Source organism: Rhamphochromis longiceps, linkage group LG3 (genome assembly GCF_057381845.1).
Source record: "Rhamphochromis longiceps isolate RC_006_pf linkage group LG3, R_longiceps_female_GT1.1, whole genome shotgun sequence".
Classification (NCBI taxonomy): domain Eukaryota; kingdom Metazoa; phylum Chordata; class Actinopteri; order Cichliformes; family Cichlidae; genus Rhamphochromis; species Rhamphochromis longiceps.
In genome coordinates this window covers 12,863,644-12,890,082 of record NC_140559.1, presented here as the reverse complement: position 1 = coordinate 12,890,082, position 26,439 = coordinate 12,863,644, and the positions used below count along the sequence as shown (strand labels likewise).

The following is a 26,439-nucleotide window of genomic DNA, read 5'->3' as shown; positions in this document are numbered from 1 at the left end:
TGATGTTTGCATGTGTAGACACGTATACATGTATTTTATGTTCACGTATGTGCTTGTGTGTGAATGTGTACATTTTTGCATACGTATGTGCATATTTGCATGTACACTTTTTTTTTTACAAAAATATATGGATGTCTCACAATGTTTCTATGTTTTCATCTTATCTATTTTAATTATTATTATATTTCTCTGTTCAGCACTTTGGCTGACACCTGATGTCTTTTAAATGTACTATATAAATAAAGATGACTTGACTTGACTTGACTTGACTTATTGGGGAAAACAGGATCATCACACTGTCTTGGAACTCTGGCATGCAGGCCATTTTGCTCAGTCTCTTTCTTATGGTGGACTAACACCATCCTCAACTGAGGCAAATGAGGTTTGCATTTCTTTCAATGCTGTTGTGGGGTCTTTTGTGACCTCTTGGATTAGTCATTGCTTCATTTTTGGGGTATTTGCAGTCAACCAGTTGCTACTCTTCTATGTTTTCACCATTAGTGGACAATGGCTCTCTCTGTGGTTTGCTGGAATTCCACAGCTTTAGAACTGGCCTTATAACCTTACTTGATATTTAAATTTCTTTGAAGATCTGAAAAGTTTATGTGTGCCCAATGTAAAAATAATAAGAAATCACAAAGGTGGCAAACACCTTTTCACAGACGATAAAAAGAAAATAAAGAAACCCCAACAATCCACCCAGCAATAACACACTTCCCCAGCAAAATTTCAGACATTTCTTTTAACATGTTCTACCATGGCATAGTTAGGAAGAGAAATGGAGCATGAGTAACTTTGACGGAAGACTATGTGAATAGTGTTGTGGAGGTGAGGAAAGTTTCAGACAGGATTATGCAGCTGAATTTAGAAATGAAGGGGGGATGATGAATGTTACGGAGGCAGAGCCTTCAATTTTCAGGCCACTCTTCTCTGGAATGGCTGTAATTGGAAAAATCACCATCATCGTCCAATGGCCAGTCCAGCTTTTGTGCTATATATCGGTTGTTAAATTTAGCGTGGAAATACTTTACAAATATTCAGAGATGAACTTACAGACTTGCTTTACTTCTCTGGGATAGCTTTCTCTGATATGAAATACCAGTTTGGAAGCAAGTAGCGAGGCTCCAAATGCTTTCAGTGTAAAGTAACTCCAGACGGCCGACAGGTCTCGCACGCCACAGGCGCTCTATCACGTGACGCATACTGGTCTGACATGCTAAGGTCATGAGCTGGGTTACGCCATGTCGCATGTTATCTAAGTTGCTTTTGTGCTTAATGGATCGGATTACATTTTTTATTCCTTTCCGATATCCGATCAAGTAATTTAGGTCAGCATCGGACTGATACCGATACATAATATCGGATTGGTCCATCCCGAGTTGTAATCATTTTCTAGATATTTAAATTTTCAGAGACAGTCAGGCTTTCATTAATTACTTGTATGCCCAGACAAAGGCAGCTCTAAATTTGTATTTATGAATCCCAGTTAGTGCACATGTACTGTTTGTGAATGCTGCATAATATCACATAGAAAAAAAATCCTCTTATTACCTTGCACAACTAATGTGATCATTTAGACAAAAATATCCAAGAATTTCTTTCATGTCAAGCATTCTAAAAGACTGTGAAATGGAGATCCCATAGAAGCAATATACAGATATATTAATATACCTGTATATTGCTTGTATATACAGATATATTAACCCTTTAAGACCTACCATAGAACCAAGTCTGCCAGAGCTTACTATATATTTTTACATGCTGTAGTGCCATTTTTGGGAGCATTTCAAGTTGCTATACATCAATACAACTGTTATAGCCCAAAATTTAATAATATGTCTGTATTAAGTCCATAGTAACTACATAAATTGCAAAAAAGTGCAATGAACTACAAAGAAATTAAAAGTTGTTTTTTTTTTTTTTTTACATAGATTTCTACTTAGAGAAATTTAAGAGGTTTATCCTTCAAAACTGTAAATACAAAAAAGTTGCAAAAAATAGTTTACAACAACAGGAAATTTATTTTGAGTGTCTTCATAGTTTTATTTTTGAAATACACCAATTTTTATATACTCTAGAAAAAACGAAAATAAATCGTATAATGTAAATTTGCAAAGAAAACAGCATGTGCATAAAACTAAACTATTTAAAGCAGTGTAATTTGAGTTCTAAGCATCCCAGAAACTATTCAGAAAAGGATGAAGTAAAACATGACTTTTAAAAACACCAGTATAGGCTTACAATGCATATATGTAAAAAAAACGACATTTTCCGCGAAATGATGTCACTTCCAATTTTGGGCAGGTAATGGCGGACATGCGATAGTTCTCGCTGACGTCTATGTCAATGTAGAACGTGTTATGACCAGCTGATCGGATCGGCAAAGCGGCAAACTGTGACCTAGGACAAGCTGATGGCATAAGATGTAAGTACAACTACTCCAGTTTCATATGCAAAAAAAAAAATATTGCGCTAGCTTACGTGGTTTCGGTTCTACAGGGATTTAAAAATAGTTACACAAAACGCAGTGTGCCCGCTCCGACCGGCTTTAAAGGGTTAATATAAATACAATCTCTGTCTTGTTTTGGAAATGGCGATAAAGTTCTACATGAGTTAGATTTTTGACTAATGGTGTGAGTCAGATTTTAAAGTAGCATGAGTGAAGCCTGACCTGAGAATTTCCAATACACATTGTTGACTTCTCACTCCATCACACAGAAGCTTCACTCCTGAATCCTGCAGGTTGTTGTTACTCAGGCCCAGTTCTCTCAGACCAGATGACTGAAAGCTGAGAACTGAGGACAGAGTTTCACAGATCCTTTCTGAGAGGTTACAGCCACACATTCTGAAAATATATTAACAAGACGACAAAAGACACTGGCGTTAAAGTGTGTTCAAGCTGCAGCGAATACTTACTGTAATATTTGGCAATATTAAGTTTTCTTTGATAAATGGCTATATGAATTGTATTTTTTTTATACCATATGCACTTATACAACCTCATAACATCTGACTTGTTTGTATGGACAGCTTGCATGTTTTGGAAGGAACTATGAAAGCTGAAATGTATATAAAGACTTTAGAGCAACATATGCTTACATCCGGATGACATCTATTTCAGGGAAGTATTCACCAGGGCAATGCAAAACCACATACTGCAACTATTACAACAGAATGGCTTCGTCTTGCATTGACATTGTGAGGAACCTTGGAGTCATTTTTGACCAGGATTTCTCCTAAATTGGCTTCCCTTCATAGGCTCGCTCTCAGAAGACACCTCCCCCTTTTGCGAGTGTGGACGCTTCATCTCTTTGCTCCTTCATCTCTTTGCTCCTTAAATGCTTTTCTTCTTTTATTGATTTTTATGCTGATTTTTTCCCTTTTTTCCGTATGAGCTTACCTGCGATAGCTTCTGGACACTTATAGATCATTAGGACTAAAGTGTCCTTAACAGAAACAGCAACATTTTTATAGTTACCTTATCCTCAGCGCTCCGTGTGTCTGTGGCCTAGACACAGCTGAAGCCTGATTACAGCATCTGGGCACCGAACAGCCTCAATAGCCTGGAAAGGTGCTAACCGCTAGGCTAACTAGCAACAAGATGCCTTCCCTCTCCACAGATGACTACCACAGCCTCCTGCAGAAGATTGCAGTACTGGAGACAAAAATTCATCGCTTAGAAGTAAACGTGGAGGTAAATGGACTGTGTGGAAATGAAACAACCTTGCCTTTGATTCAAAACAATGGCGATGAGCAAGCTAGTACACAGCTAAGGAGCACAGATAACATGACCAAGAAAGTAGACTCTGTGCATTATTATAAATCCTCAAGTGATAATCCCCCCTTGGACTGTCGTGGTGCTAAACCAAGACATAAATCATGTCTCCTGGAAGGGGGAGGACGTATCACAGGCAGGGCACAGCGAGCTGAAATCTCTGAAACCGACTGGCCTTCACTTCCTACGAGACAGAGAAGCTCTTCTACCCCTGTATACGAGAGGAAACAGGACTGGACAACCGTGAATAGGAAGATTAACAACAAACCTCCAAAACAACTGAATGTGAAACTGCACAACAGATTTGCTCCACTATCAAAGGACCCTGGATCTATATCGGACAACCATCCATCTAAAAGCAGCGAAGTAAGGTCTGAAAATCTGTTGATAAGTAAAAGACCACAGGGAAAGCTAAAGGCTAGGCCTGAAACTCTGATTGTGGGTGACTCTGCCGTAAAGGATGTACAAAGGATGTGCGGTAAGAACACTAAAGTCCTCTGCTTTCCTAATGATATGGTCAACAACCTGAAGGAGAGAATTCTTCAAATTGCAGATGAATATCCGACTGTGACAAACATTGTTCTGCATACAGGGTCAAATGATGTGTCCAAACAACAGTCGGAGGTTCTGAAACGGGACTATACTGGATTACTAAATACTGTAAACTCTCTGAATGCAGCTGTATTCATCAGTGGACCTGTACCGCCGGTTAGAGGAGGAGACGAGAGATTCAGCAGGTTGTTTACATTGAATAAATGGCTTATATCAGCATGTACTGACCACTCGGTGCATTTTATCAACAACTTTATTATTTTTTGGGAACGCAGGCATCTGTTCAAAGCAAATGGATTTAATTTTAACAAGTCAGGGGTGAAACTGTTCACCTCCAACTTGTTTTATTCCATACGTCATCCATCTGTGCTTGGTGCCAAGGCTGAGATAAACGAGGAGTTATCTCATAAAGAGGAACAAACAGTACTCCAAGAACAGACAAAGCCCAGCAGAAACCTTGAGGAGGAGCTCCATTTGCCCCCACCTGGGAAGAGCCTCAGAAAGGAGAGACATCTGAGGCAAGAAGAGGGGTCCCTATTTGCCTCCAACTCTCTCAACAACACCAACGACCAGGACCAGGGACCACGATCTTCCCCAGTCCCCCAAACCCCTGACAGGCCATCACCCTCCTCCCCCTCCCTTTCTCCCTCCTCCCCACACCTGAAATTCACTGAGGAGATGATGGAGCGGGTCAATGCTGGGCTCAGATCTACCCCCCGGCCCAATCCCTTTTTGTCCCCCATAAACCCCCCACCAGAGCGGCCAAAGGTTCGCCATCGAGCCCCACCCTCAACAGAGCAATCGAAGTCACATTGCCCAGCCTCGCCCCCCTTAGTTCCTCCTTACCACCTTCATGCTCTGTCTCCGCAGTCTGATGTGTGATGTGTGAAGGGTCCGGGCAGCAAGGATTATGGCAGTGGTGACTTTTCCCAGGAGAAGCTGGGACCCTGTTCACTAGAAGGTTTTAAAATCTCTGTACTTTTAGGTGACAGAAGGAGACATGTGGCCTGGTCAAAATACAGAGAGGTGCACTGTAAAAGATCTTTAAACATAGTAAACATACCTTGTGTGCCACAGACTGCTCCCAAACACGAGGGGACAAGTAATGCCTCTAAAACACTTAAGTTGGCTTTATTAAACGTTAGATCTTTAGCTGGGAAAACATTTTTAATTAATGATTTAATCACTGAGCACAATCTTGATTTTATGTTTTTAACTGAAACTTGGTTGGACCAAAGTAACAGTGGAGCTGTTCTCATCGAGACGACCCCTCCTAACTACAGTTTTATCAGTGAGGCCAGGGTGAGCAGGAGAGGAGGGGGGGTTGCTGTCTTATTTAATGAATCATTTCAATGTAAGCAGCTATCTCCTGGAAGTTTTCAGTCTTTTGAATATGTGGCTTTACAGCTGAAGGCCCCATCCAAAGTTGTGTTTCTTAATGTTTACAGGCCTCCCAAATACTGCACAGACTTTTTTAATGACCTCAGTGAACTGCTGTCTGTGATCTGTGTTGATTTTGACTGTGTAATTATTGTTGGGGATTTTAACATCCATGTGGACAACCCTCAGGACAAAGGGACCAAAGACCTGAGTAACACTCTGGGCAACTTTGGGCTGACTCAGCATGTAACAGAGGCCACACATAATAGAGGACACACTCTTGACCTACTGATCTCCAAGGGCCTGAGCATTTCAAAGGTTACTGTGTCTGATGTGGGCGTGTCTGATCATTACTGTGTTTTCTTTGAAAGTAAAATCTCAGCCCACATAAATATATCAACAACAGTGATCACAAAACGGTGTATAACTGAACACAGTAGTGCAATTTTTAACCAGGTCTTCCCATTAACACCTGACCTGTCCAGAGGGTCAGTCAATGAGCTCGTCAATAGCTTCAATGCTAACATGTTAAACGTAATGGACACTATTGCTCCCATTAAGGTGAAGGTTATCTCTGGAAGGAAAAAGTCTCCATGGAGAAACTCCACACTGGTGAAAAATGAAAAAAGAGAGTGTAGGAAAGCTGAGCGCAGATGGAGAAAAACAAACCTCCAGGTTCATTATGACATCTATAAAGAGAAACTTCACAATTATAATTTACAACTGAGGAGTGCAAGGAGGTCCTACTTCTCTGACATCATCACTAAAAACAGCCATAATGCTCGGGTCTTATTTTCTACAGTTGACAGGCTAACAAACCCTCCTGTGTCAGTGGCAGCTGAACTTCATTCGACCATGGCCTGCAATGACTTTGCCAAATTCTTCACTGAAAAAATCCAAAAAATTAGACAAACAATTGGTACATCAACAGCAGATCCAGGATATGTACTGTGTCCACCAAAAAACTGTTTAAACACCTGAAACAGTTTCACCCGATTAACAGCAAAGACCTGGAGGACATCTTAGGTCAACTGAACTCCTCCTCCTGCTGTTTAGATGTCCTGCCAACAAGTTTTTTCAAAAAGGTCTCAAAGACTTTAGAGTCAGACCTGTTACAGATCGTCAACTTTTCTTTATTATCAGGTGTGTTTCCAGAATCACTAAAAACTGCTGTAATAAAACCTATACTGAAAAAGGACAATCTTGACAAGACACAAATGAACAACTACAGGCCGATCTCAAATCTCCCATTTTTAAGTAAGATCATTGAAAAAGCAGTTTCTCAACAGCTCAGTTACTTCTTAAAACAGAATAACTGCTACGATGCCTTCCAGTCAGGTTTTAGACAGAACCACAGCACTGAAACCGGTCTGACCAAAGTGTTTAATGACATATGTCTGAATACAGACAGTGGAAAAATGTCAGTCTTAGTTTTACTGGATCTCAGTGCAGCATTTGATACAGTTGACCACAACATATTACTCAAACGACTGGAGAACTGGACAGGTCTGTCAGGAAATGCACTAAACTGGTTCAAGACATACTTAGAAAACAGGAAATACTTTGTATCAATAGATAACTTCACATCTGAGCAGACAAGTATCACATGTGGAGTTCCCCAAGGTTCCATCTTGGGACCCCTTCTGTTTAACATTTACGTGCTCCCACTGGCACAGGTTATAAAGAACAACAAAAATAAACTATCATAGCTATGCAGATGACACACAAATATATATCACAATGTCACCAGGAGACCAAGTATGGAACGCCAGGACTGCCATAATGAATTAATTAAATACACCATTAAATAATTAATTAAATGTGTCAATAATTAATTAAAATTGGAATTAATTAATTAAATAAATAGTTATGACACATGTAATTAATTAATTATTGACACATTTAATTAATTATTTATGTATTTCACATTTTAATTAATTATTGACACATGTAATTAATTAATTATTGACACATTTAATTAATTATTTATGTATTTCACATTTTAATTAATTATTGACACATTTAATTAATTAATTATTGACACATTTAATTAATTATTTATGTATTTCACATTTTAATTAATTATTGACACATTTAATTAATTATTGACACATTTAATTAATTATTTAATGATATATTTATTTATTTCATTTTGGCAGTCCTGACGCCTGGCTCTCGTCATGAAATAATTTTATCTGTCAGCCTCACCCATCAAACTCAGGGGGCGGGGTTAACGCTGCCCATGCAGCTTCTCTAACATTTGATTGGTTGCCGTGCAAAGTAAGTCAAAACAGGTCGATCCTAGATAATCGATTGCTTGTGTAGACTTGGGGCAGCCAGTTATCCCAGAATGCAGATCAAATCACAGGCAGCAATGGTGGTGGTGTAGTTTTAAAATACCCCGTTTTTCTGTCACCAGCTACACTTTTAACAGTGTTTTAGCCGCGAATGTCGCGACGTATGTCTGGTCAGGTTGTCAACATAGAACATGTTTGCAAAAGTGCTCAGATGTTTTCAGAGATTTCACTAGCTCTGCTAACAGTTAGCATGCAGAGTGCACCCAGGGGGTTACGTTAACCGGTTTGTTTACATATTCCACTCTCCGTGTTCCACATGTTGCATTCGCAGATTCTCATTTTCACCGAACGATCGTCTCTTTCCGCCTGGTCTTGTGTCTCTGTGCTTCTGTAACATAAAGAACGAGCTGACATTTTTCTCACGAAACCAGCGATCAGCTCAGCAGACCCTCAGTTTACCTGCATGCATCCTCCTCCTCATCTGTCAGCTGTTTAACACCTGCTGCTAATTCAAGAAACACGCCTAGTTACCTGGTGATAGTCACAGTTTAACTGGGCAGCCGGTGCTCGATATAACGCAATGTCAGCGCATTTTTCTGCACAAGATAAGTAAATATAGTATTTTCCCCGAGCGCAGAGCTGCTGGAGCTCGTTTCCTTACAGAGCACTTTATAGGCGAACAGCTTTATCAGCGGCTGATGTCCAATCACCGGCACACAGCTTTGAAACCTCAGCTGAGTTTTAGCTCTCAGTGGTTAAACGCTGGACTTCATTCACTCAGGTTCTGTCTGTCGGGTCACGTTTACTTCGCTGTTTTATTTACAACTGAGCAAATCGGTTTGGCTGAGGTTAAAGTTACGTTTCATAACTGCATAGTTTCACAGACGTTTAATGGTTCACTGGCACATGTGTTAGACTGAACTATCATCTAAATATCATCTGTTTTTTAATAGTTATTCAACTGTATTCTAAGCACCAGCTGTCTGTTAGAATGTGATTTTTTCTCTCTCTGTTGGCAGACGTATAAAAATGCGCAGGAAAATCTGACATGCATGGCGAACTTCACCGACGATATTTAGGGAGGAATAAACACACATCAAACATAAATGAACCATTTGTCTGTCTCCATAATTGAGAGAATTTTCTCTTCTTATGTCAACACTCTCTCTCTCTCTCTCTCTCTCTTTTTTTTTCTTTTTTTTTTCTTTTTCGGTCATGTTATGTTTACCTGTCAAAGGCTTGTTACAAACTATGAAACACATTGTGCAGACTTCTGGATGTTAGAAGAAAACGAATACTGCTCATGAAGGAGACTAAAGGCAGGAAGGTGTCCTTTAAAACTAAACATGTTAATAGGACCTCCCTGTTTATATCATAGTTTATGATATAGCACGTGTATTTCAGTAATAGCCTGCTGAGGCCACTATACGTGCTGGCCTCATATCAAATGTGAAGGCAGACTGAGTCTATGTTTGACGTTTGTTTATATCTAATCTTCCTTTTCAAACATTTAAACAGCAGCGAGTCTGCAGCTGAGGGAATACAAACTCAAATTGTCGGAACAGGTTTGCTCGTTTCTTGGATTCATTTGGTGATTTATTAAATGTATAACTGTTATTCTAATCTGCTGCTGAGTCTCTTACACTTTTCTTTATGCTGTATATTTTCACGTCTCTGGAATAGTTGGCAGTTAGATAGTCAGCTGGGAAACTTTGTGTTAACTCATGGAGCTGAGGATATCGTGGATATGCTGACCTCGCTGCGTGGTGTACAGAGCGAGGTCAGCATGATTAATATTCACAATAAAAATATTAGCCGAACATCATGAAGTCTGTATGTGTTTCATAGTGTCGAACAACCTTTGTACAGTTAAAGCCAGCAGTTACTACATGACGGAAACACCAACGTTATCTCTTTTATGTGTTTATACACAGGTCACGCTGATTACTGAACAAAAACCCAAAGATCAGATGTTAAACAGATTTATTTGCTCTCTCTCCTCCTTAAACATGTTTTTAATGTTAGTTATAATTCAGAATTGGCGACTGAAACACGTAGGACACACAAGAACATCAGGAAATAAAACATCGATAAATATAACCTCAGTAAAAGAAGTCAGCGGGGGTTACTACAGCTGTGTACCGGGGCCTGCGCTTTGTCGGTGGGATTGCTTGCGAGGCGAGCGGGTCTATCCCACGCTTTGCCGTGAGACTGGGACGACATCTCCGAAATCATCGAAACACTTTTGCAAAGAGGCTGTATCTTGACAAACCGACCAGACACATGAAGATTAAACCACTACATTCTCGGCTAAAAAAATATTAAAACGGTGTTTGGTGACACACAAACAGGGTTTTTCAAAGCTCAGTTCTGTTAGCTTCCACATGCCGGTTGTTGTGTGCTAGAAACAATGGCCACCAGGCCAAAGCAATGGTTTTGACTCGATCAGCGTTAACCCCGCCCCCTGAGTTTGATGGGTGAGGCTGACAGATAAAATTATTTCATGATGAGAGCCAGGCGTCAGGACTGCCAAAATGAAATAAATAAATATATCATTAAATAATTAATTAAATGTGTCAATAATTAATTAAATGTGTCAATAATTAATTAAAACGTGAAATATATAAATAATTAATTAAATGTGTCAATAATTAATTAAATGTGTCAATAATTAATTAAAACGTGAAATACATAAATAATTAATTAAATGTGTCAATAATTAATTAATTAAATGTGTCAATAATTAATTAAAACGTGAAATACATAAATAATTAATTAAATGTGTCAATAATTAATTAATTACATATATCATAACTATTTATTTAATTAATTAATTCCAATTTTAATTAATTATTGCCACATTTAATTAATTATTTAATGGTGTATTTAATTAATTCATTATGGCAGTCCTGGCGTTCCATAACCAAGGTCCTGTACAGGCTCTTGGTAAATGCATTGAGGAAATTAATGACTGGTTATGCCACAATTTTCTCCAGCTAAACAAAAACAAAACTGAGGTAATAGTCTTTGGCGCTAAAGAAAAACGATTACAGGTCACCAGAGAACTTCAATCTATACATCTAAAAACCACAAACCAGGCGAGAAATTTGGGTGTAGTGATGGATGCAGACCTAAACTTAGAAAAACACATTAAGACAATAACCAAGTCAGCTTACTATCACCTCAAGAATATTTCAAGGATAAAAGATCTGATGTCTCAACAGGACCTGGAAAAACTAGTCCATGCATTCATCTTTAGTAGGCTTGATTACTGTAACAGCATCTTTACAGGTCTACCTAAAAAATCAGTCAGACAACTACAGCTCATTCAGAACTCTGCTGCTCGAGTCCTCACTAAGACCAAAAAAGTGGACCACATCAGTCCAGCTCTGAGGTCTTTACACTGGCTGCCTGTCCGTCAGAGGATAGACTTTAAAGTTCTAATGCTGGTCTATAAAGCTCTGAATGGTTTAGGACCAAAATACATCAGTGACCTCCTGACCCAGTATGAACCTTCCAGATCCCTCAGGTCATCTGGATCAGGTCTTTTATCAGTTCCCAGAGTCAGAACCAGACACGGAGAAGCTGCATTCAGCTTTTATGCTCCTTATATCTGGAACAAACTCCCAGAAAACCTCAGATCAGCTGAAACACTCAGTTTATTTAAATCCAGGTTGAAGACTCACCTATTCTCAGCTGCATTTGAATAAAGCACCAAATCCACACTTTTAAGCTTAAATTTCAAAACTTACATTAACTACTGATTTTATCTACTGTTCTGATTTTATCTGTTTTGATTTTATATACTGTTTTGTTTGTTTGTTTGTTTGTTTGTTAATTAGTTAGTTTGTTTGTTTGCTTGTTTTAATCAATTTTAAATCATGCTTTTTATTTGTTTTTGTTTCTGTCTCTGTAAAGCACTTTGACTGTTCTGATTTTATCTGTTTTGATTTTATATACTGTTTTGTTTGTTTGTTTGTTTGTAGAGCTCTGGGTAGCTCCCCAGCTGGGTCTAGACTGGGTCTAGAGAGTATTTTAAATTCAGGGAATTTAAAATAGAAAGTAGCTCGTCCGCAGAAGGACTGGTAGCTCCCCTTTTGTGGGTTTAGAGCTCTGGGTAGCTCCCCAGCTGGGTCTAGACTGGGTCTAGAGAGTATTTTAAATTCAGGGAATTTAAAATAGAAAATAGCTCGTCTGCAGAGGGACTGGTAGCTCCCCTTACGATAAGGGTTCGGATCGCGCGAACAGGTGTGAATAACACAACCTAGACTGGGTCTAGAGAGTATTTTAAATTCAGGGAATTTAAAATAGAAAGTAGCTCGTCCGCAGAGGGACTGGTAGCTCCCCTTACGATAAGGGTTCGGATCGCACGAACAGGTGTGAATAACACAACCTGTGCCAGAAACACAACGCTGATGAGCCTCAACTGTCGCTCCAACAACAGTATGCGACACAGGAGCATGCAAAACAGTTTTGAGGCAGCCACCTAAGAATTTCTGGTGGCAGTTTGTCTGTTAATTAGTTAGTTTGTTTGCTTGCTTGTTTTAATCAATTTTAAATCATGCCTTTTATCTGTTTTTGTTTCTAATGTCTCTGTAAAGCACTTTGAATCACCTTGTTGTTGAATTGTGCTATACAAATAAATTTGCCTTGCCTTGCCTTAAATCCAGAATTGAATTCAATATCCTGCTCCTCACATTCAAAGTCTTAAGGAATCAGGCCCTTTCTTATCTTGATGACTTTATAATACCATATCACCCCATTAGAGCAATTCGCTCTCACTCTGCAGGCTTATTTTCTTGAGCCACGGGGCGATCGTGGCTCAAGAGTTGGGCGTTCGCCTTGTAATCGGAAGGTTGCCGGTTCGAGCCCCGGCTTGGACAGTCTCGGTCGTTGTGTCCTTGGGCAAGACACTTCACCCGTTGCCTACTGGTGGTGGTCAGAGGGCCCGGTGGCGCCAGTGTCCGGCAGCCTCGCCTCTGTCAGTGCGCCCCAGGGTGGCTGTGGCTACAATGTAGCTTGCCATCACCTGTGTGTGAATGGGTGGATGACTGGATATGTAAAGCGCTTTGGGGTCCTTAGGGACTAGTAAAGCGCTATATAAATACAGGCCATTTACCATTTATTTGTTGTTACTAGAGTATTGAAAGTAGAATGTGAGGCAGACCCTTCAGTTTTCAGGCTCTTCGGTGAAACCAGCTTCCAGTTTGGATTCAGGAGACAGACACTACCTCTACTTTTAAGATTACAGTAGGTTTCAAACTTTCCTTTTTGCTAAAGCATATAGTAAGGACTGGATCAGGTGACCCTGAATCCTCCCTTAGTTATGCTGCAATAGTTGTAGGCTGCTGGGGGAGTCCCAAGGACTCAACATGAAACCCAACATGAAACCCAAGGCACAAAACATGCAATCTTGAGTTTGTTCAAAGTCATAACTGCATTTACTTTCAGAACAGAAATTGTGCTGTGTGTTCAAAGAGCACATGCTTTTGCTCATGACACATAAGTACACCAAAGTGCTTGCTCATATGAGGTCATATAAGTGTTGGATTTTTTCTTTCTGTATGTATTATTGTAGGGTCTACCTTACAATGTAAAATGCCTCAAGGTGACTGATGTTGTGATTCGGTGCTGTATACATTGATAAACAGAACTGAATCAAATTGAACATATATTATTATGCAATGGGAGTGTGTTTAAATTTAACTGCATTGATTTAGTAATAGAAAGGTTGGACACTTGCGGGACAGTCACTGAATCTGTTGTTGCATTTGGAGTATCCATCTCACAGTGCAATATTATAAAAGCAGTCAGACAAATATACAAATATTAGCTGCAAGTCCGGCCAAAAGTAACCGTGTTTGACTGTGATCATTGCTGCTATGACTGTTACTGACAGTAATTGGCATGCACCGGACAGTAGTGTTTCACTGATATTTCTCGCACATTACATTATGGCAGAAGGCATAAGCACATAAATTGTTGTTGCATTACATGAAAAACATCGCAAAAATGACCACAACTTATCACCCAAAGATAGTTTTCATTCAAGAAACACACTTACTCGTGAATGAAACTGACCGGATAAGGAGGAGATGGCCAGGTCAGGCTTTCTTTAGCCACTTCTCAACACATGCTACACTCAAAAAAGTCAACTAAGGCAGTTGTTTGATTAATTCAATAGACATTTGTCTATTTAACATGAACATATTGAGTTTAGGTTTTTAAATCATTATCAGTTGTTGGTTTAACATAAAATAACAAAAAGTTTAATGAACTAGATTTGCATTCTTCAGTTCAATTAAATGTAATTATTTTAAATCAACAACTCTAAAACCGATGCCTAGTGCGCATGCTCAAACTTCCCAGACGTGAAGAGGCGGGAACGCGGACAAAGTTATATCTGTTCAGTGAACTGCCGTTTCTCTCTGCGGAATCTTCCACAATACAGGTAAGTGATAAATAACTGAAAATATCTTAGTCAAACGAAGTTGTTCCGTCCGTTAATTGTTTAACAATGTTTTTAATTCCAAATGTGTAAGTTGTCATTAGACAGCGGGAGTGGAGCAAATACTGTGAAAATCGGGTATTAGACGGTGCCAATCGGTACTGTCTAATACCTGATTTCTAATCCGCTCCGGCTATATTTATATTATTATTAGCATTTCCACTTAATTGCTTTTTTTTTGTTACCCGTTTTTGCAGTTTTATAGTGTTTTTAGCGGTTATTGATATGTTTAGTTCAATATTTAACACGTTTGTAATTCACTTTCAAAGTAAACGAAGTTAGCTAAAGCTAGGTAAAAGTTCAACGGTTGTCTCATTGAACTTTTACCTAGCTCTGTTAGCATTCACTTTGGTTTTAAATGACGGTTTAGAAGACATGGTCTTTCTTCACTTTTTTTTATTATTTGCATTTCTTCTTTCTTTCTCTCTCCTTTTTTTAAGCATTCGGCCTCTCGCGGTAATGCAAGTTAAACTAGCGCGGGAGTTGCTAAATATTAGCTGTGTCCAAATTCAGGGGCTGCATCCTTCGAATTGACTTGAATACTAGTGCATGGGAAAAAGAGCATGAACACGAGGTCAAAGGAAAAGGCAATGGCGGATAGTTATGAAAATTGCCTGTCGAACCTTTACCGCAACTACCAGCATCTTTATTGCATAGTGTGAAACACTGCTATTACATTTGGCAACAGATTGGATATTTATCTGTGAATTTTATATTGCAAGAGGTATTTATATGTATTTGTATTTTTTTTATACATTTCCAACAAAGTTAAAAAAAAAATCCACTGTGGAATTTTTATAAAATAATTGTATGTTTTCTTTACCATAGTAACACCACAAAGAAAGCTGCCCCCTTTTTCTGATTGTTTGTGCCTCCTCTTTAATACATGGTAAGTTTTTACCATCATACATTTTTTATGATACTTTTATGATTTAATCAAAGTAAATGTAAATGGCCTGTATTTATATAGCGCTTTACTAGTCCCTAAGGACCCCAAAGCGCTTTACATATCCAGTCATCCACCCATTCACACACTGGTGATGGCAAGCTACATTGTAGCCACAGCCACCCTGGGGCGCACTGACAGAGGCGAGGCTGCCGGACACTGGCGCCACCGGGCCCTCTGACCACCACCAGTAGGCAACGGGTGAAGTGTCTTGCCCAAGGACACAACGACCGAGACTGTCCGAGCCGGGGCTCGAACCGGCAACCTTCCAATTACAAGGCGAACTCCCAACTCTTGAGCCACAATCGCCCCACAGCCACAATCGCCCCAGTGAAAAAAAAGGTGACAATAAAACCATCCTTAAAACTGCTTCTCTTTTTTTCTTTCAGTGACTTGTATGTGGCAGTGCAAGCGTTGTTCCATCAGGGAGAGTAGTAGGTACAAATTATTGAAACACTGTAGATTACATCACCATTATGGACCCAGCCAGCGTTATCTTTGTATATATGTAAATTGTCCATGCACATTTAAGACTTGGTGTGGACTAAAAACACATGTTTACAGATGTCATTCTTCTCATTTTAAACAGACAGCTGTTAGTTCAGTCACTTTTAGGTGTGAGTTATGTGACTGCGGTGACCTTACCACAGAGAGAGATTATTTTAGTCATATTGGATCACATTTACGAAATAGTGAGACAGTAACTTGTGTATTTTCAGGCTGCTCTTTCAAGACAAATATCTTTGGTACATTTTATTCACACAAAAAGAGGAAGCATCATTCAGATTCACTTAAAGATTTCAAGGTAGGTTTAGTGGTGTGTTTTGACCTAGCACAACATTCTGATGACCCTGAAGGTGTAGGTGCTAGTTGCTCTGATTTTTTAGATCCTGAAGTTGGAACTGAGTTTGTGTCAGGAAGTAATCATTCCACTGAAAATTTGACAGATCTTGTTGAACAGAAAATAGCTGGGATATTGTTAAAATTGGAACATATATTTCAAATTCCAGCTACAGCAGTAGATGGCTTGGTGGAGGAGTTGAGTTTTTTGTTAAGTTCTGCTTGTACTTCAATCACAAAACGAACTGTTGAAGAGGTATTCAAGAGCCATAACCTTCATATTGGTCAGGCTGTTGTTGAGGAGCTTGCCAATACAGTGTGCATTTCTAACCCTGTATCAAAAATTTTAGCTAAGTGTGGTCCTCTTGGAACTTCATTTAAAAGAAAACAATACTATAAGCATAACTTTAGGGTCGTAGAGCCTGTTGAGTACATTTTATCTGTTGATCAACGAAAGTCATTTCAGTACATTCCTTTATTAAAGTTATTGCAAGAATTATTGAGTCATAATCACATACTTGATAGAGTGATTGAGCAACATATAGGACAAGAAAAAAGTGAGGATTTGGCTAATGGTCTGAGTGTTTACAGGTCTTTCCGAGATGGCAAGCACTTTAGAACCAATAGTTTTTTAGCTGTTGACGTGTTGAGAATCTCCATTACACTTTACATTGATGATTTTGAGGTTTGCAATCCTCTTGGAACCTCACGCAAAAAACACAAGCTTTGTGGTATTTATTGGGTCTTGGATAATTTGCCTCCAGGCTCTCATTCAGCACTCTCCTCCATTTACCTAGCTGTTCTTTGTAAAAGTGACGATTTAAAGACATTTGGGTTTGAAAAGGTGTTGGAACCCCTGTTAAAAGATCTTGTGATCTTGGAACAACACGGTGTGTTTATTGCTCAGTTAAATGAGTTCGTTAAAGGCACTGTAAATTGTGTAATAGCTGATAACCTAGCTGCTCACGGGCTTGCAGGTTTTGTTGAAAATTTTTCTGGGGAACACATATGTAGATTCTGTGTCGCAAAGAAAACTGAAATTCAGTTTTTGACTGCAGACGTTTTTGAGTGTAGAACACGTGAACTCCATTTGGCTCACTTAAAATCTGCATTGGAAACCTCAAGCTTGTGTTGTGGGGTTAAACGTGACTGTGTTTTGACTAAAAGTCTCTCTCATTTTGATGTTATTTCAGGCTTTCCCCCGGATATAGTACATGATTTTTTTGAGGGCATTATACCTGTAGAACTAGCGGAATGCTTGGCTGTTTTGATCTCCAAAAAGTATTTCACCTTAGAAAAACTTAACAGTTCAATCCAAAGTTTTGACTACAAATGGGGTGATAAGACAAATCGTCCTCACGTCATACCACATACCTACTCAAGGAAAAAACATATAGGGGGGAATGCACACGAAAATTGGGCTCTGCTTCGCTTGTTGCCTTTTATTATTGGTCCCCTTGTTCCTGAAGATGAACAGGCCTGGCATGTTCTTTTGGATCTCAAGGATATAGTGGAACTTGTTGTTGCCCCTATCCACTGTGATGAGTCAATATCATATCTTGAGTTCAAAATCAGAGAGCATCGGCAGAGATACAAAGAACTTTTTCCAAACAGCCGTATTCTTCCTAAACACCATTTTGTAGAGCACTATCCTGTCATGATACGTCTCTTTGGACCTCTCGTTCATAAGTGGACAATGAGGTTTGAGGCCAAGCATAGTTTTTTTAAACAGGTTGCTCGCCACACCAACTGTTTTAAAAACATACCTCTCACACTTGCCAGGAAACACCAGCTTGTCATTGCTCACCATTTGCATATGTCTGATGAGAAAAAACAGTTGGTGGTAACTAATGTTTCATCAGTGCCTATTGATGTGCTCCAAAGTGACATTGCAGCTGCTTTTAACCAAAGGCTTCCAGATGAAACTGATGTTCACATTGCGAAGAATGTGTCATACAATGGTATGAACTACAGCAAAGGAATGATTGTTATCCATGGAGAGTCATTTGGTCTGCCTGAGTTTGCTGAAATTTTGCAGCTCTGTGTTTTGGAAGGGAAGTTGCATTTTTTGGTGAGAAAGATATCTGCTTGGTATAGGGAGCACTTTAGAGCTTTTGAACTGAGCACGTCACATGTGAGGGAGGTGGCTGTCATTGCACATGAGGAACTGGTTGATGACTATCCCTTAGCTGCCTACTCTGTTGGAGGACTGCATCTGGTTACTCTAAAGAGATCTGTGAGTTTTCTTGGAAAACAAAATTAATACTTGTAAGTATTTTTTATTATTTTTCTTACCCTATAGCATTTGTGAAATTGTCATGCTTTTGGTTTGGTCTGTTAGCTGTTGAAAATAAAACTATTTTAAAATGAATTGTTTATGTATGCATTAGAAAACTAAGATTTTTATTTCAAAACACAACAAATCAAAACTAAAGATTTGTTGAAAATTACATTTTCTGAGTGAAACCTGTTATGATTTGGTTGATTAAAGTGTTACAGAATTTCTAATTCCACCATATTGTTTTCACTGTGAACTGATTTTCATAAACACAAGATGGTCTCCAGCAAATAATTCCTTCCCTACAACTTAGTTTGAGCCACCCAAATTTTACCAAATGGTTTGTGCCCTTACCTCACCTTGTCACCAGACTTAAGACAGGTCCATATAATTATGAAAGTATATAATGTTTACACATAGCATGCATCGTCTCTCATTTGTACTTTACTGCAGGATGATGATATTAAGGATAGCCAGAATATATAATGGATGGATGGATGATGATGATATTCCTGTTGTTTCCAAAAATCTGCTTTTAAAGTACAGTGAATTTTTCAATATATTAAGTAATTACCTGCCAGCGTCTGTCATCCTCTACAGTATTGCAGCAGCATCATCATAACTTCTTTTGCTGTGGTTTTTTTTTTTGTTTTTAGTTAGAATTAAAGTATTCATTCTACTGCTTATGTCTCTGGGCTGACGTAGCCTCAGAAAGCTCTTTTTACATTCTAGTCTAAACAGATAAGAGAAATTGTGTTTTAACCTTTAATGTATTTCTTCTTTGTTTTCACAACAAAAAATTGTATTTTTAAAGTTGCACAGAAGTGCACAAGGGTCCCTAATTGTTGCTTGTTGATATGCCAAACGGTGACTTTTTCTAAAAGAATTGCTGATATTTTTCAGATCTTCAAAATGACGTCACCCCTAAGACTGCGGATAATCCTGGGTGAAGATGATGCCAGGAAGTTGATTCTTCCTGCAGGGACACCGGTCTCAATTGAAGATTTGTGCCACACAGTAAAGACAAGTTTTGGATTACAGCAAGATATTCGACTTCAATATCAAGATGAGGACTTTGGAAATGAGTTCATGAATATGTCAGATGTCTCAGAAGTAAAGGACAAAGGCACCCTTAAGGTGATATTTTTGCAAAGCCCACAGGAGGAAGATGCAAGAACTTCTCAAAGCCAAGCAACAGAGTCTGTATCCATCTCCTCTGCTGACACAGATGATACAGAGCCTATTTCATCTTCAGGTTCTTCACCATCCTCAAGGCACTGGGTTTGGCCAAGTGTCTTCACTGTACCTCAATTTAGCTATGAGGCAGAATTTGAACTCGAGAAGGCCAATACTGCCTGCGCCAATGGGGGAACTCTATTGAACCCTTCACCTAAACTGAAATCCCAAATTCTGGAACGACTGGCTGAAGAAATATACAAATTCAAAGCCTACCCAACAGACAATGATCTGACTGACGTTGCAGAAGCTCTTGTGAAAAAGCATCCTTGCCTTAGAGAGCAGGGGTCTTTCAATGGCTGTTATGGGTGGAAGATTAGCCTAAAATATAAAATGGCTAACCTCCGCACCAAACTGAGAGGCCTTGGATGTACAGAGGTGACCATAAACTCCATCAAAAACAAGTCTGGTGACAACCGTCAGGCAGCCTTCAATGTGAAGAAACCCAAAAGAGCTGAAGTTAACTATTGTCCACAGCATCCAAAAGGAGAGACATCAGAAAGTCTGGAACAGGAGAGAGTTGCAATTCTTTCTGAGTTGACTAAAATAAATAATGACTCTGTTGTGAGTGTGAAAATGGAGAAGACTTTCTCATACAGAAGGCAAGAAGTTCTTCAGGGTCAGCCGATGGTTGCAGACTTCAAAAGCAGATGGCCAGCTCTGTTCACTGCGAGAGAGGCAAGTGTGGTTAAAATGCATTTGGATGTTGCATGTAATTTATGTTTTGTAGTCCAAAACTAAAAGTACTACCTGTTGTTGGTTCCTGTATCACTGAAAATAGTAATGTGAAAAAGTAAGTACCGTTTAATTTAGTAGGTTTTATGTATCAGGACATAAGAATGATCCGGATCCTTCCTCGTCATAAAATGTTGTAAATACAGCCTCAGATGGCATTCTGTTAACACTTAAACCAAAACCTCTACTGTTATACAGGTACTCTGGTCTGCTTTTTCACAGGTCTACATTGAAGAGACATTTGTGCATTTGTTTTTTAAGCCTCTTTTAGAAGACGCAATGTAGTGGCATATCAGAGTAATATTCCCGCAATGGTGTGTCTTCTAAATGTGCCACTATGCCTTGGCAAAACAAGATATTGCTGCATTCTGTGCCTGCAAGCTTCATTCTGATATACCGCAATTTTTCTTCAATGCTGAACTTCTGAATGAAGTCTTTGCGCTACAGAGGGAGGTCTTCTGATGACATATGGAATGTGTGCTGGCCTCGGCTGACCAGGACATTCTCAGCTTTACCCACAAACGTTTATCAACCAGTGATTATTTTATTTTATTTGTTTTTTTACCCAGAAGGGATCAGTCTAATTGAGTGCTATGACTTTTCCTGGGTTCAGTGAATGCAACAGAGGCATGACTGTATGACCAATCAGACAGGCGTTGTGCTAAAACGGAGAATCCTCCACACTTTATTGTCAGACAGCTGGAGTTTAATCTAAGCTACCATTATTTAGAGTGGTCCCGAAAGAAAAGAGGGACTATTCTCCGTCATGTTTTAAAGCAGGTGCTGCGTCCGTCTGCCTCTTGCCTTCCTTACTGCAGCTCCTCGCCACAGACAGCTCATTGCACATTTTCTCCAGCTCGTAACTAACGGGTTAATTTGAGCAGCAGCATAAATTTCGAAAACACGCTCGATGGTTAAACATATGCGCAGCAGTATCGCAAACATGTGGATCGCATTCCTCTGAGGGTTTCTTAATATCTGTATTTATTGAAGTTTTTAAACCTAAAGTGATTTTAATTTAGTGCGTCATATTAGAAATGATTATAGGTTATTGCTTGAATGTTTATAGACCTGTTTACCGGTCTCTTCCGTCTGACGCTGTATACGCAACCCTGCACGTCACAGCCCGGGCGCCGCCCCTAGACCCCTCTTTATCCCGTCATGGCTTAATCTTTTGTGAAAAGCATCTGATGGCAGCATATTGCAGCCACAGCTAAGATCTTATAATTGACCAAAAGCTTCTCAGAAGCCGTCATCAATGACAGTACTGATGTCTGCATGGTCTTCTAAAGGCAGCTTTAGTCAGCTTGGATGTGAAGTGAGTGAAATATACAGTTGAGTTTTTAATCAATGTATTTGTTCTCTATTGCAGATTGACAAGGAGTTTCTGCGAATCACCACAAAGCCTCTGCTATCTACTTTCTTTGCCGAGCTTGACCAATATGCACCACGCTTAATGGAAATCTTTCTGAGCAAAGGAGGGACACCTGGAAAGAAAATAAGAGGTCTCATGCTTGCCATCTCCAAGGTTTGTATTAGGATTGAGTAGACTTTGTCATAGGCAGCAAAAATAACTTTTATTTGGAGGTGAAGTTTGTCAATTTTGTTTCGGCTTAACAAATGATACATGCCCGGTTCTAACCTAAAGAATAATTATGCAAGTTAACTGATTACCCTAGCTTTAAGAAAAACAGCCTGGTTTTGGCTCATATTATCTCCTCCTCTCCAGCATGACAACATCCATACCAGACGAGCATGCATCTTGAAGTCCTTGTGCATCTACCTAAACGAAGACTATGAGAAGTTACTAAAGGAGTACTTGGTGAGTCATTGTGACAGCATGTTGACTGTAACATTCTCATACAAATTGTGACGTTGCCTCAAATGCAAATCGTTAAAATTAAAATTTTGAGATTAGCAACAAGACACCTGGTATTGGGGAAAGGATGTCTTGAATACCAAACAGTATTAAGCTCTGCATTAAAGAATTTCTGAAATTTGGTATTGGAAGGAAAGAAATTTATGCATACCGTAGTTAAACTTGATACACAAACATACAATGTATTTTAACATGCATCAAGACAACATTGCTTTTGAATCTGTACTTGGATTAAAATAAGTCCTGTTGTTTTTTCATTGCTATGGTCATCAGTATTTGTAAATAGAAATGTCTATGAACTTTGAGCTGTTTAGTACTAACACTTCTATACCTGTTTTATTTTAGCAGCTGAATTAGCCTTTTCTCAAGTCCTGTCCCCCTAAGTTACTCTTGCTACGTCCGACAAACAAATGGTTTCCTCTGTGCACCAACGGGTACCCAAATGTGCAAGCAGACATGCTTCATAATGTTCGGTACATTTACCTGGGAGTGGGGCCATCCACACTGTTTAATCCATTCACGTTGTTTTTGACTTTGTGAATGGAAAGAACACAACTCCTCCAGACACAATCTCTCGGACTATCGGTGGGCACACCGCTTCTCCATCTTGCTTGAGGTTAATGTTTGTCAGACACAGTAACGGTTGCTATAATGTGTAATTGGACAATGGCCCTTTCGGGGGAGGGGCTGGTAAGAGGTAAATTATGCCACCTCTTTTGACATGAGAGGTGTATTTTATCATTTATGTATTGGAGTAATTATTAACAACCGCTTTAGTGGTGTGTAATTTTCTGTTTATTACTTTGACTACTTGGATTTTATGAACAGCATAGAAACAGTTGTTTAAACAATCTCTTAAATTTTACTTTGTTGTCTTATATTTTTGTCACGTAGGATACGGACAGTGAGGCAAAAAGCTGCATGGAGCAAACTGTGATGGGGGTGTACGTCATCCAGAAGGAGGGTGCTGAACCTGAAGATGACCCAGAGGACATTGGTGTCCTGATTGAGGGTGTGGAGGCTCTCACTGATTTGGGTAACATTGCACAAGCATGTGCTCTGTTGTTTGGACTCATATACTGTTTGAACCTGAGCTACCCACCAGAACTTAAATGCACCTTTGAAGTCCTCCAGAAGATACTTTTAAATCTTGATGGACAAAAGCTCTCTTCAAAGGCACAGTTTCTGAAAAACAAGCTTATGGAGTGAGAGCACTTGAAAATGACTGATGGGTCTTGAATGGTTCATTGGTGCAATGGTGATTTCCAATATATAATGTTAATATTTGAGTTGTTTATATTTCTTTCTTTCATTTAAATTTTTTGGATTCTCTCTGTTGGGCAATTCACCTTTTATACAGCACTGCAGATGATTTTTGTTTGTCCTTATATAGATGGCTCAAAATGGATCAGAAGTACTGTTCTGTTAATTATTTTTCATTTAATTCTGAGTTTGTAGTATAGGTACTAATTCACACATACCATAATGCTGTCATGTGTTGAATGAAGATATCATTGGAGTGCTTTAGTGCCCCCCTCTGTTTTTGTTTTTTTTCTCTCTCCTCTGTAGAACAAAGTCAACATTTTACAGAAACTGCATTGAGGGGTTTTCCCAAAGAAATGTTCATTGTTTTTAGCTGCACTGTTACTATGTTGTGTTTATGTGTCAAGGGCCTGTAAAGTTTAAGACCACTGCCACCTGTTAAGTTCACTGTATTATTGTGTCCATTTTGCTTGCTAGCATGTTTTAAGACACAGCAAAACTATATTGCTAGCTGTGGAGGACTGCAACCAAAATTAAAAAATAAATACAGAAATATAAAAATTGGTCAAACTAATAATTATTACAATGAGATAAACCAAACAAATATAGATTTTCATTTCAAGTAATTAATTACATTTGAAAAAAAAAATTGTCATCTGTCATTTAATTTGATGTTAAGCCTTCTGTTTCTATTTTAGTTTTACTTCCTAAATTTTTTTTTAATCCTTATTTTTTTTTTTTTTTGCCTATGGATTCTTTTGTTGTTGTATTGCTCCCAAATTATTTCTATTTTTTTTTTCCAAATTCACACAATAGTAATTCTATTTTGTTACATGTTTTAACTTGCCAAGTGGGAGATGTATTTTTATCTTTTAGTTTAATTTTTTAAAATACAGGTTATATATTGAGCAAATTTTGCATCTGTTTTTAGTTGTGGAAGCTTTGGTTCCAACATATTATCTATGTAAATAAGTATCCTAATGTTTTACCTTTTGAAGTGTCATAATGCTTGCAGGTGTACAAAAATGGTAAGCTTTTATATTGTCCACTAAATCCAGTTAATAAAGTTAATGTTATCATAATCTGATTGTGACTTTTTTTGTAAAGTAGTGGGTTTCTAAATGTGTAACAAATGTAAACAAATCTAATTGAAATAATTCGATTGAAATGAGTGAAATCATCAACCCCATATTGGTTTATTAAGCAAGACTTGCAGTAATTGCCTTGATTAACAAAGTAGTTGTTGAAACAACAAGATTTAATTGTGTTTTCCTAAACTTTTTAACTTGTGTAGAATGAATTAAAACAAATTTCACTCTACATACTTAAATAAATCACTTCAAATCAATATAAGTATACTATGTTGATCCAACGTAATCTGATTACATTAAACTACCAAATGCTAAATGTGTTGGTTTGACATGATCGAAAATGGTTTATTGTACTTGGTTAAATTGTGTGCAAAAAGGGTGCCATGATTAAATTGTGTTCATCCAACAACAGATTTTTTTGAGTGTAGAGGAGTGGCAACACTTATTCATAAATCAGTACCCATGTGCATTAAAAAAACCATATTGGACCCCGCAGGGAGATTCATTATATTACAATGCTCCGTGCTGAATCAAGATTTAATATTAGTTAATGTATATGGCCCTAATATTGACGACTCCAGTTTCTATAATAATCTATTTCTCTCTATTACAGACCTCCACGGTGAGATAATTATTGGGGGGACTTTAACTGTACCCTAGAGCCCAGGCTTGATAGATCATCAGGTTTAGACTCTTCCCATCCAAAATCTAGACAAGCTATACAACACTTTATGTCTGAATTGAATCTTAAAGATATTTGGAGATTAAAAAACCCAACAGGGAGAGAATATTCTTGTCACTCAGCCAGTCATAACAGCCGCAGTCGCATAGATTATTATCTTATTTCAAACTTTCTCATCTCCAGAATTAACAGCTGTTCATATAAAAGTGTGCTTATATCTGACCACTCAATGACCACGCTTAACTTCTCAGTGACAACAGCTTTTAGACGTAACCCTATTTGGCGTTTAAGACCACACTGGCTACACAATCAAAAAATTTTGGAATATGTAGGCAAAAATATTGATGACTATTTCTACTTTAACAAATCTGAAACTACAGCCTCAATAAGATGGGAAGCTTTTAAGGTTTTTATTCGTGGACAGATGATGAGCTACACTAAAAACAAAGCAAATAAAAATTATACTGAGATGCTGGACCTTGAAGGCCAAATAAAAGAAGTGGAACTTGAGATAAACCTGAATGACTCTAAAGAAAACCAACAAAAACTTTTAAGATTAAGAGCAAAATACGATAAATTAACTACCGAGAAAGCCTCAGCAGGATTATTTAGACTGAAACAGACCTACTACGACCAAGGGGAAAAGGCAGAAAACTTTTGGCATGGCGCATAAAAACGCTATTGAACGAACAAACAATAAATGAAATTAGAACTGCAGACGAAAATACCACAGATCCTCATAGAATAAATTAACTCTTTGAACACTATTATTCACAACTATATACTTCAACAGGAGACACGACTCGAGAATCACTAGAATCCTTCTTTGAATCAATAAGTACTCCTTCACTTTCTGAAGAAGCTCGATGCGAATTAGACTCTCGGTTATCGATGAATGAACTCTCCACTGCAATTGATAAATTAAAAATGGGAAAAACTCCCAGCCCAGATGGAATTCCACTAGACCTTTTCAAAAT

The 26,439-nt window shown here is 38.5% G+C and overlaps 2 protein-coding genes across 7 annotated transcripts in view; one reads left to right on the top strand and one right to left on the bottom strand.

Moving 5' to 3' along the window:
- LOC146672981 (uncharacterized) overlaps positions 1-26,439 on the bottom strand; it is a 43,612-nt gene that overhangs the window by 3,466 nt on the left and 13,707 nt on the right. Inside the window, exon 4 of one of the 2 annotated variants that reach the window (XM_085401480.1) lies at positions 2,672-2,845. The exons of the other annotated variant lie outside the window; for it this stretch is intronic. Within the exon in view, the coding sequence (XP_085257606.1) occupies positions 2,672-2,845 (174 nt within the window). The remainder of the gene's footprint in view (positions 1-2,671; positions 2,846-26,439) is intronic. 2 annotated transcript variants of the gene reach the window in all.
- Positions 14,375-24,687, top strand: LOC146672982 (uncharacterized). 5 transcript variants are annotated; one of them, XM_085401495.1, is made up of 6 exons: positions 14,375-14,455; positions 15,341-15,401; positions 19,480-20,490; positions 21,920-22,075; positions 22,277-22,369; positions 23,321-24,687. In XM_085401495.1, the coding sequence occupies exons 2-6, from the start codon at positions 15,399-15,401 to the stop codon at positions 23,633-23,635; spliced, it is 1,578 nt and encodes a 525-aa protein (XP_085257621.1). In that variant the 5' UTR covers positions 14,375-14,455; positions 15,341-15,398; the 3' UTR covers positions 23,636-24,687. The 5 variants fall into 5 exon arrangements, with proteins under 5 accessions (XP_085257621.1, XP_085257624.1, XP_085257622.1 ...); XM_085401498.1 differs by lacking the exon at positions 15,341-15,401 and having other exon boundaries at positions 14,390-14,455; XM_085401496.1 differs by having other exon boundaries at positions 14,428-15,401.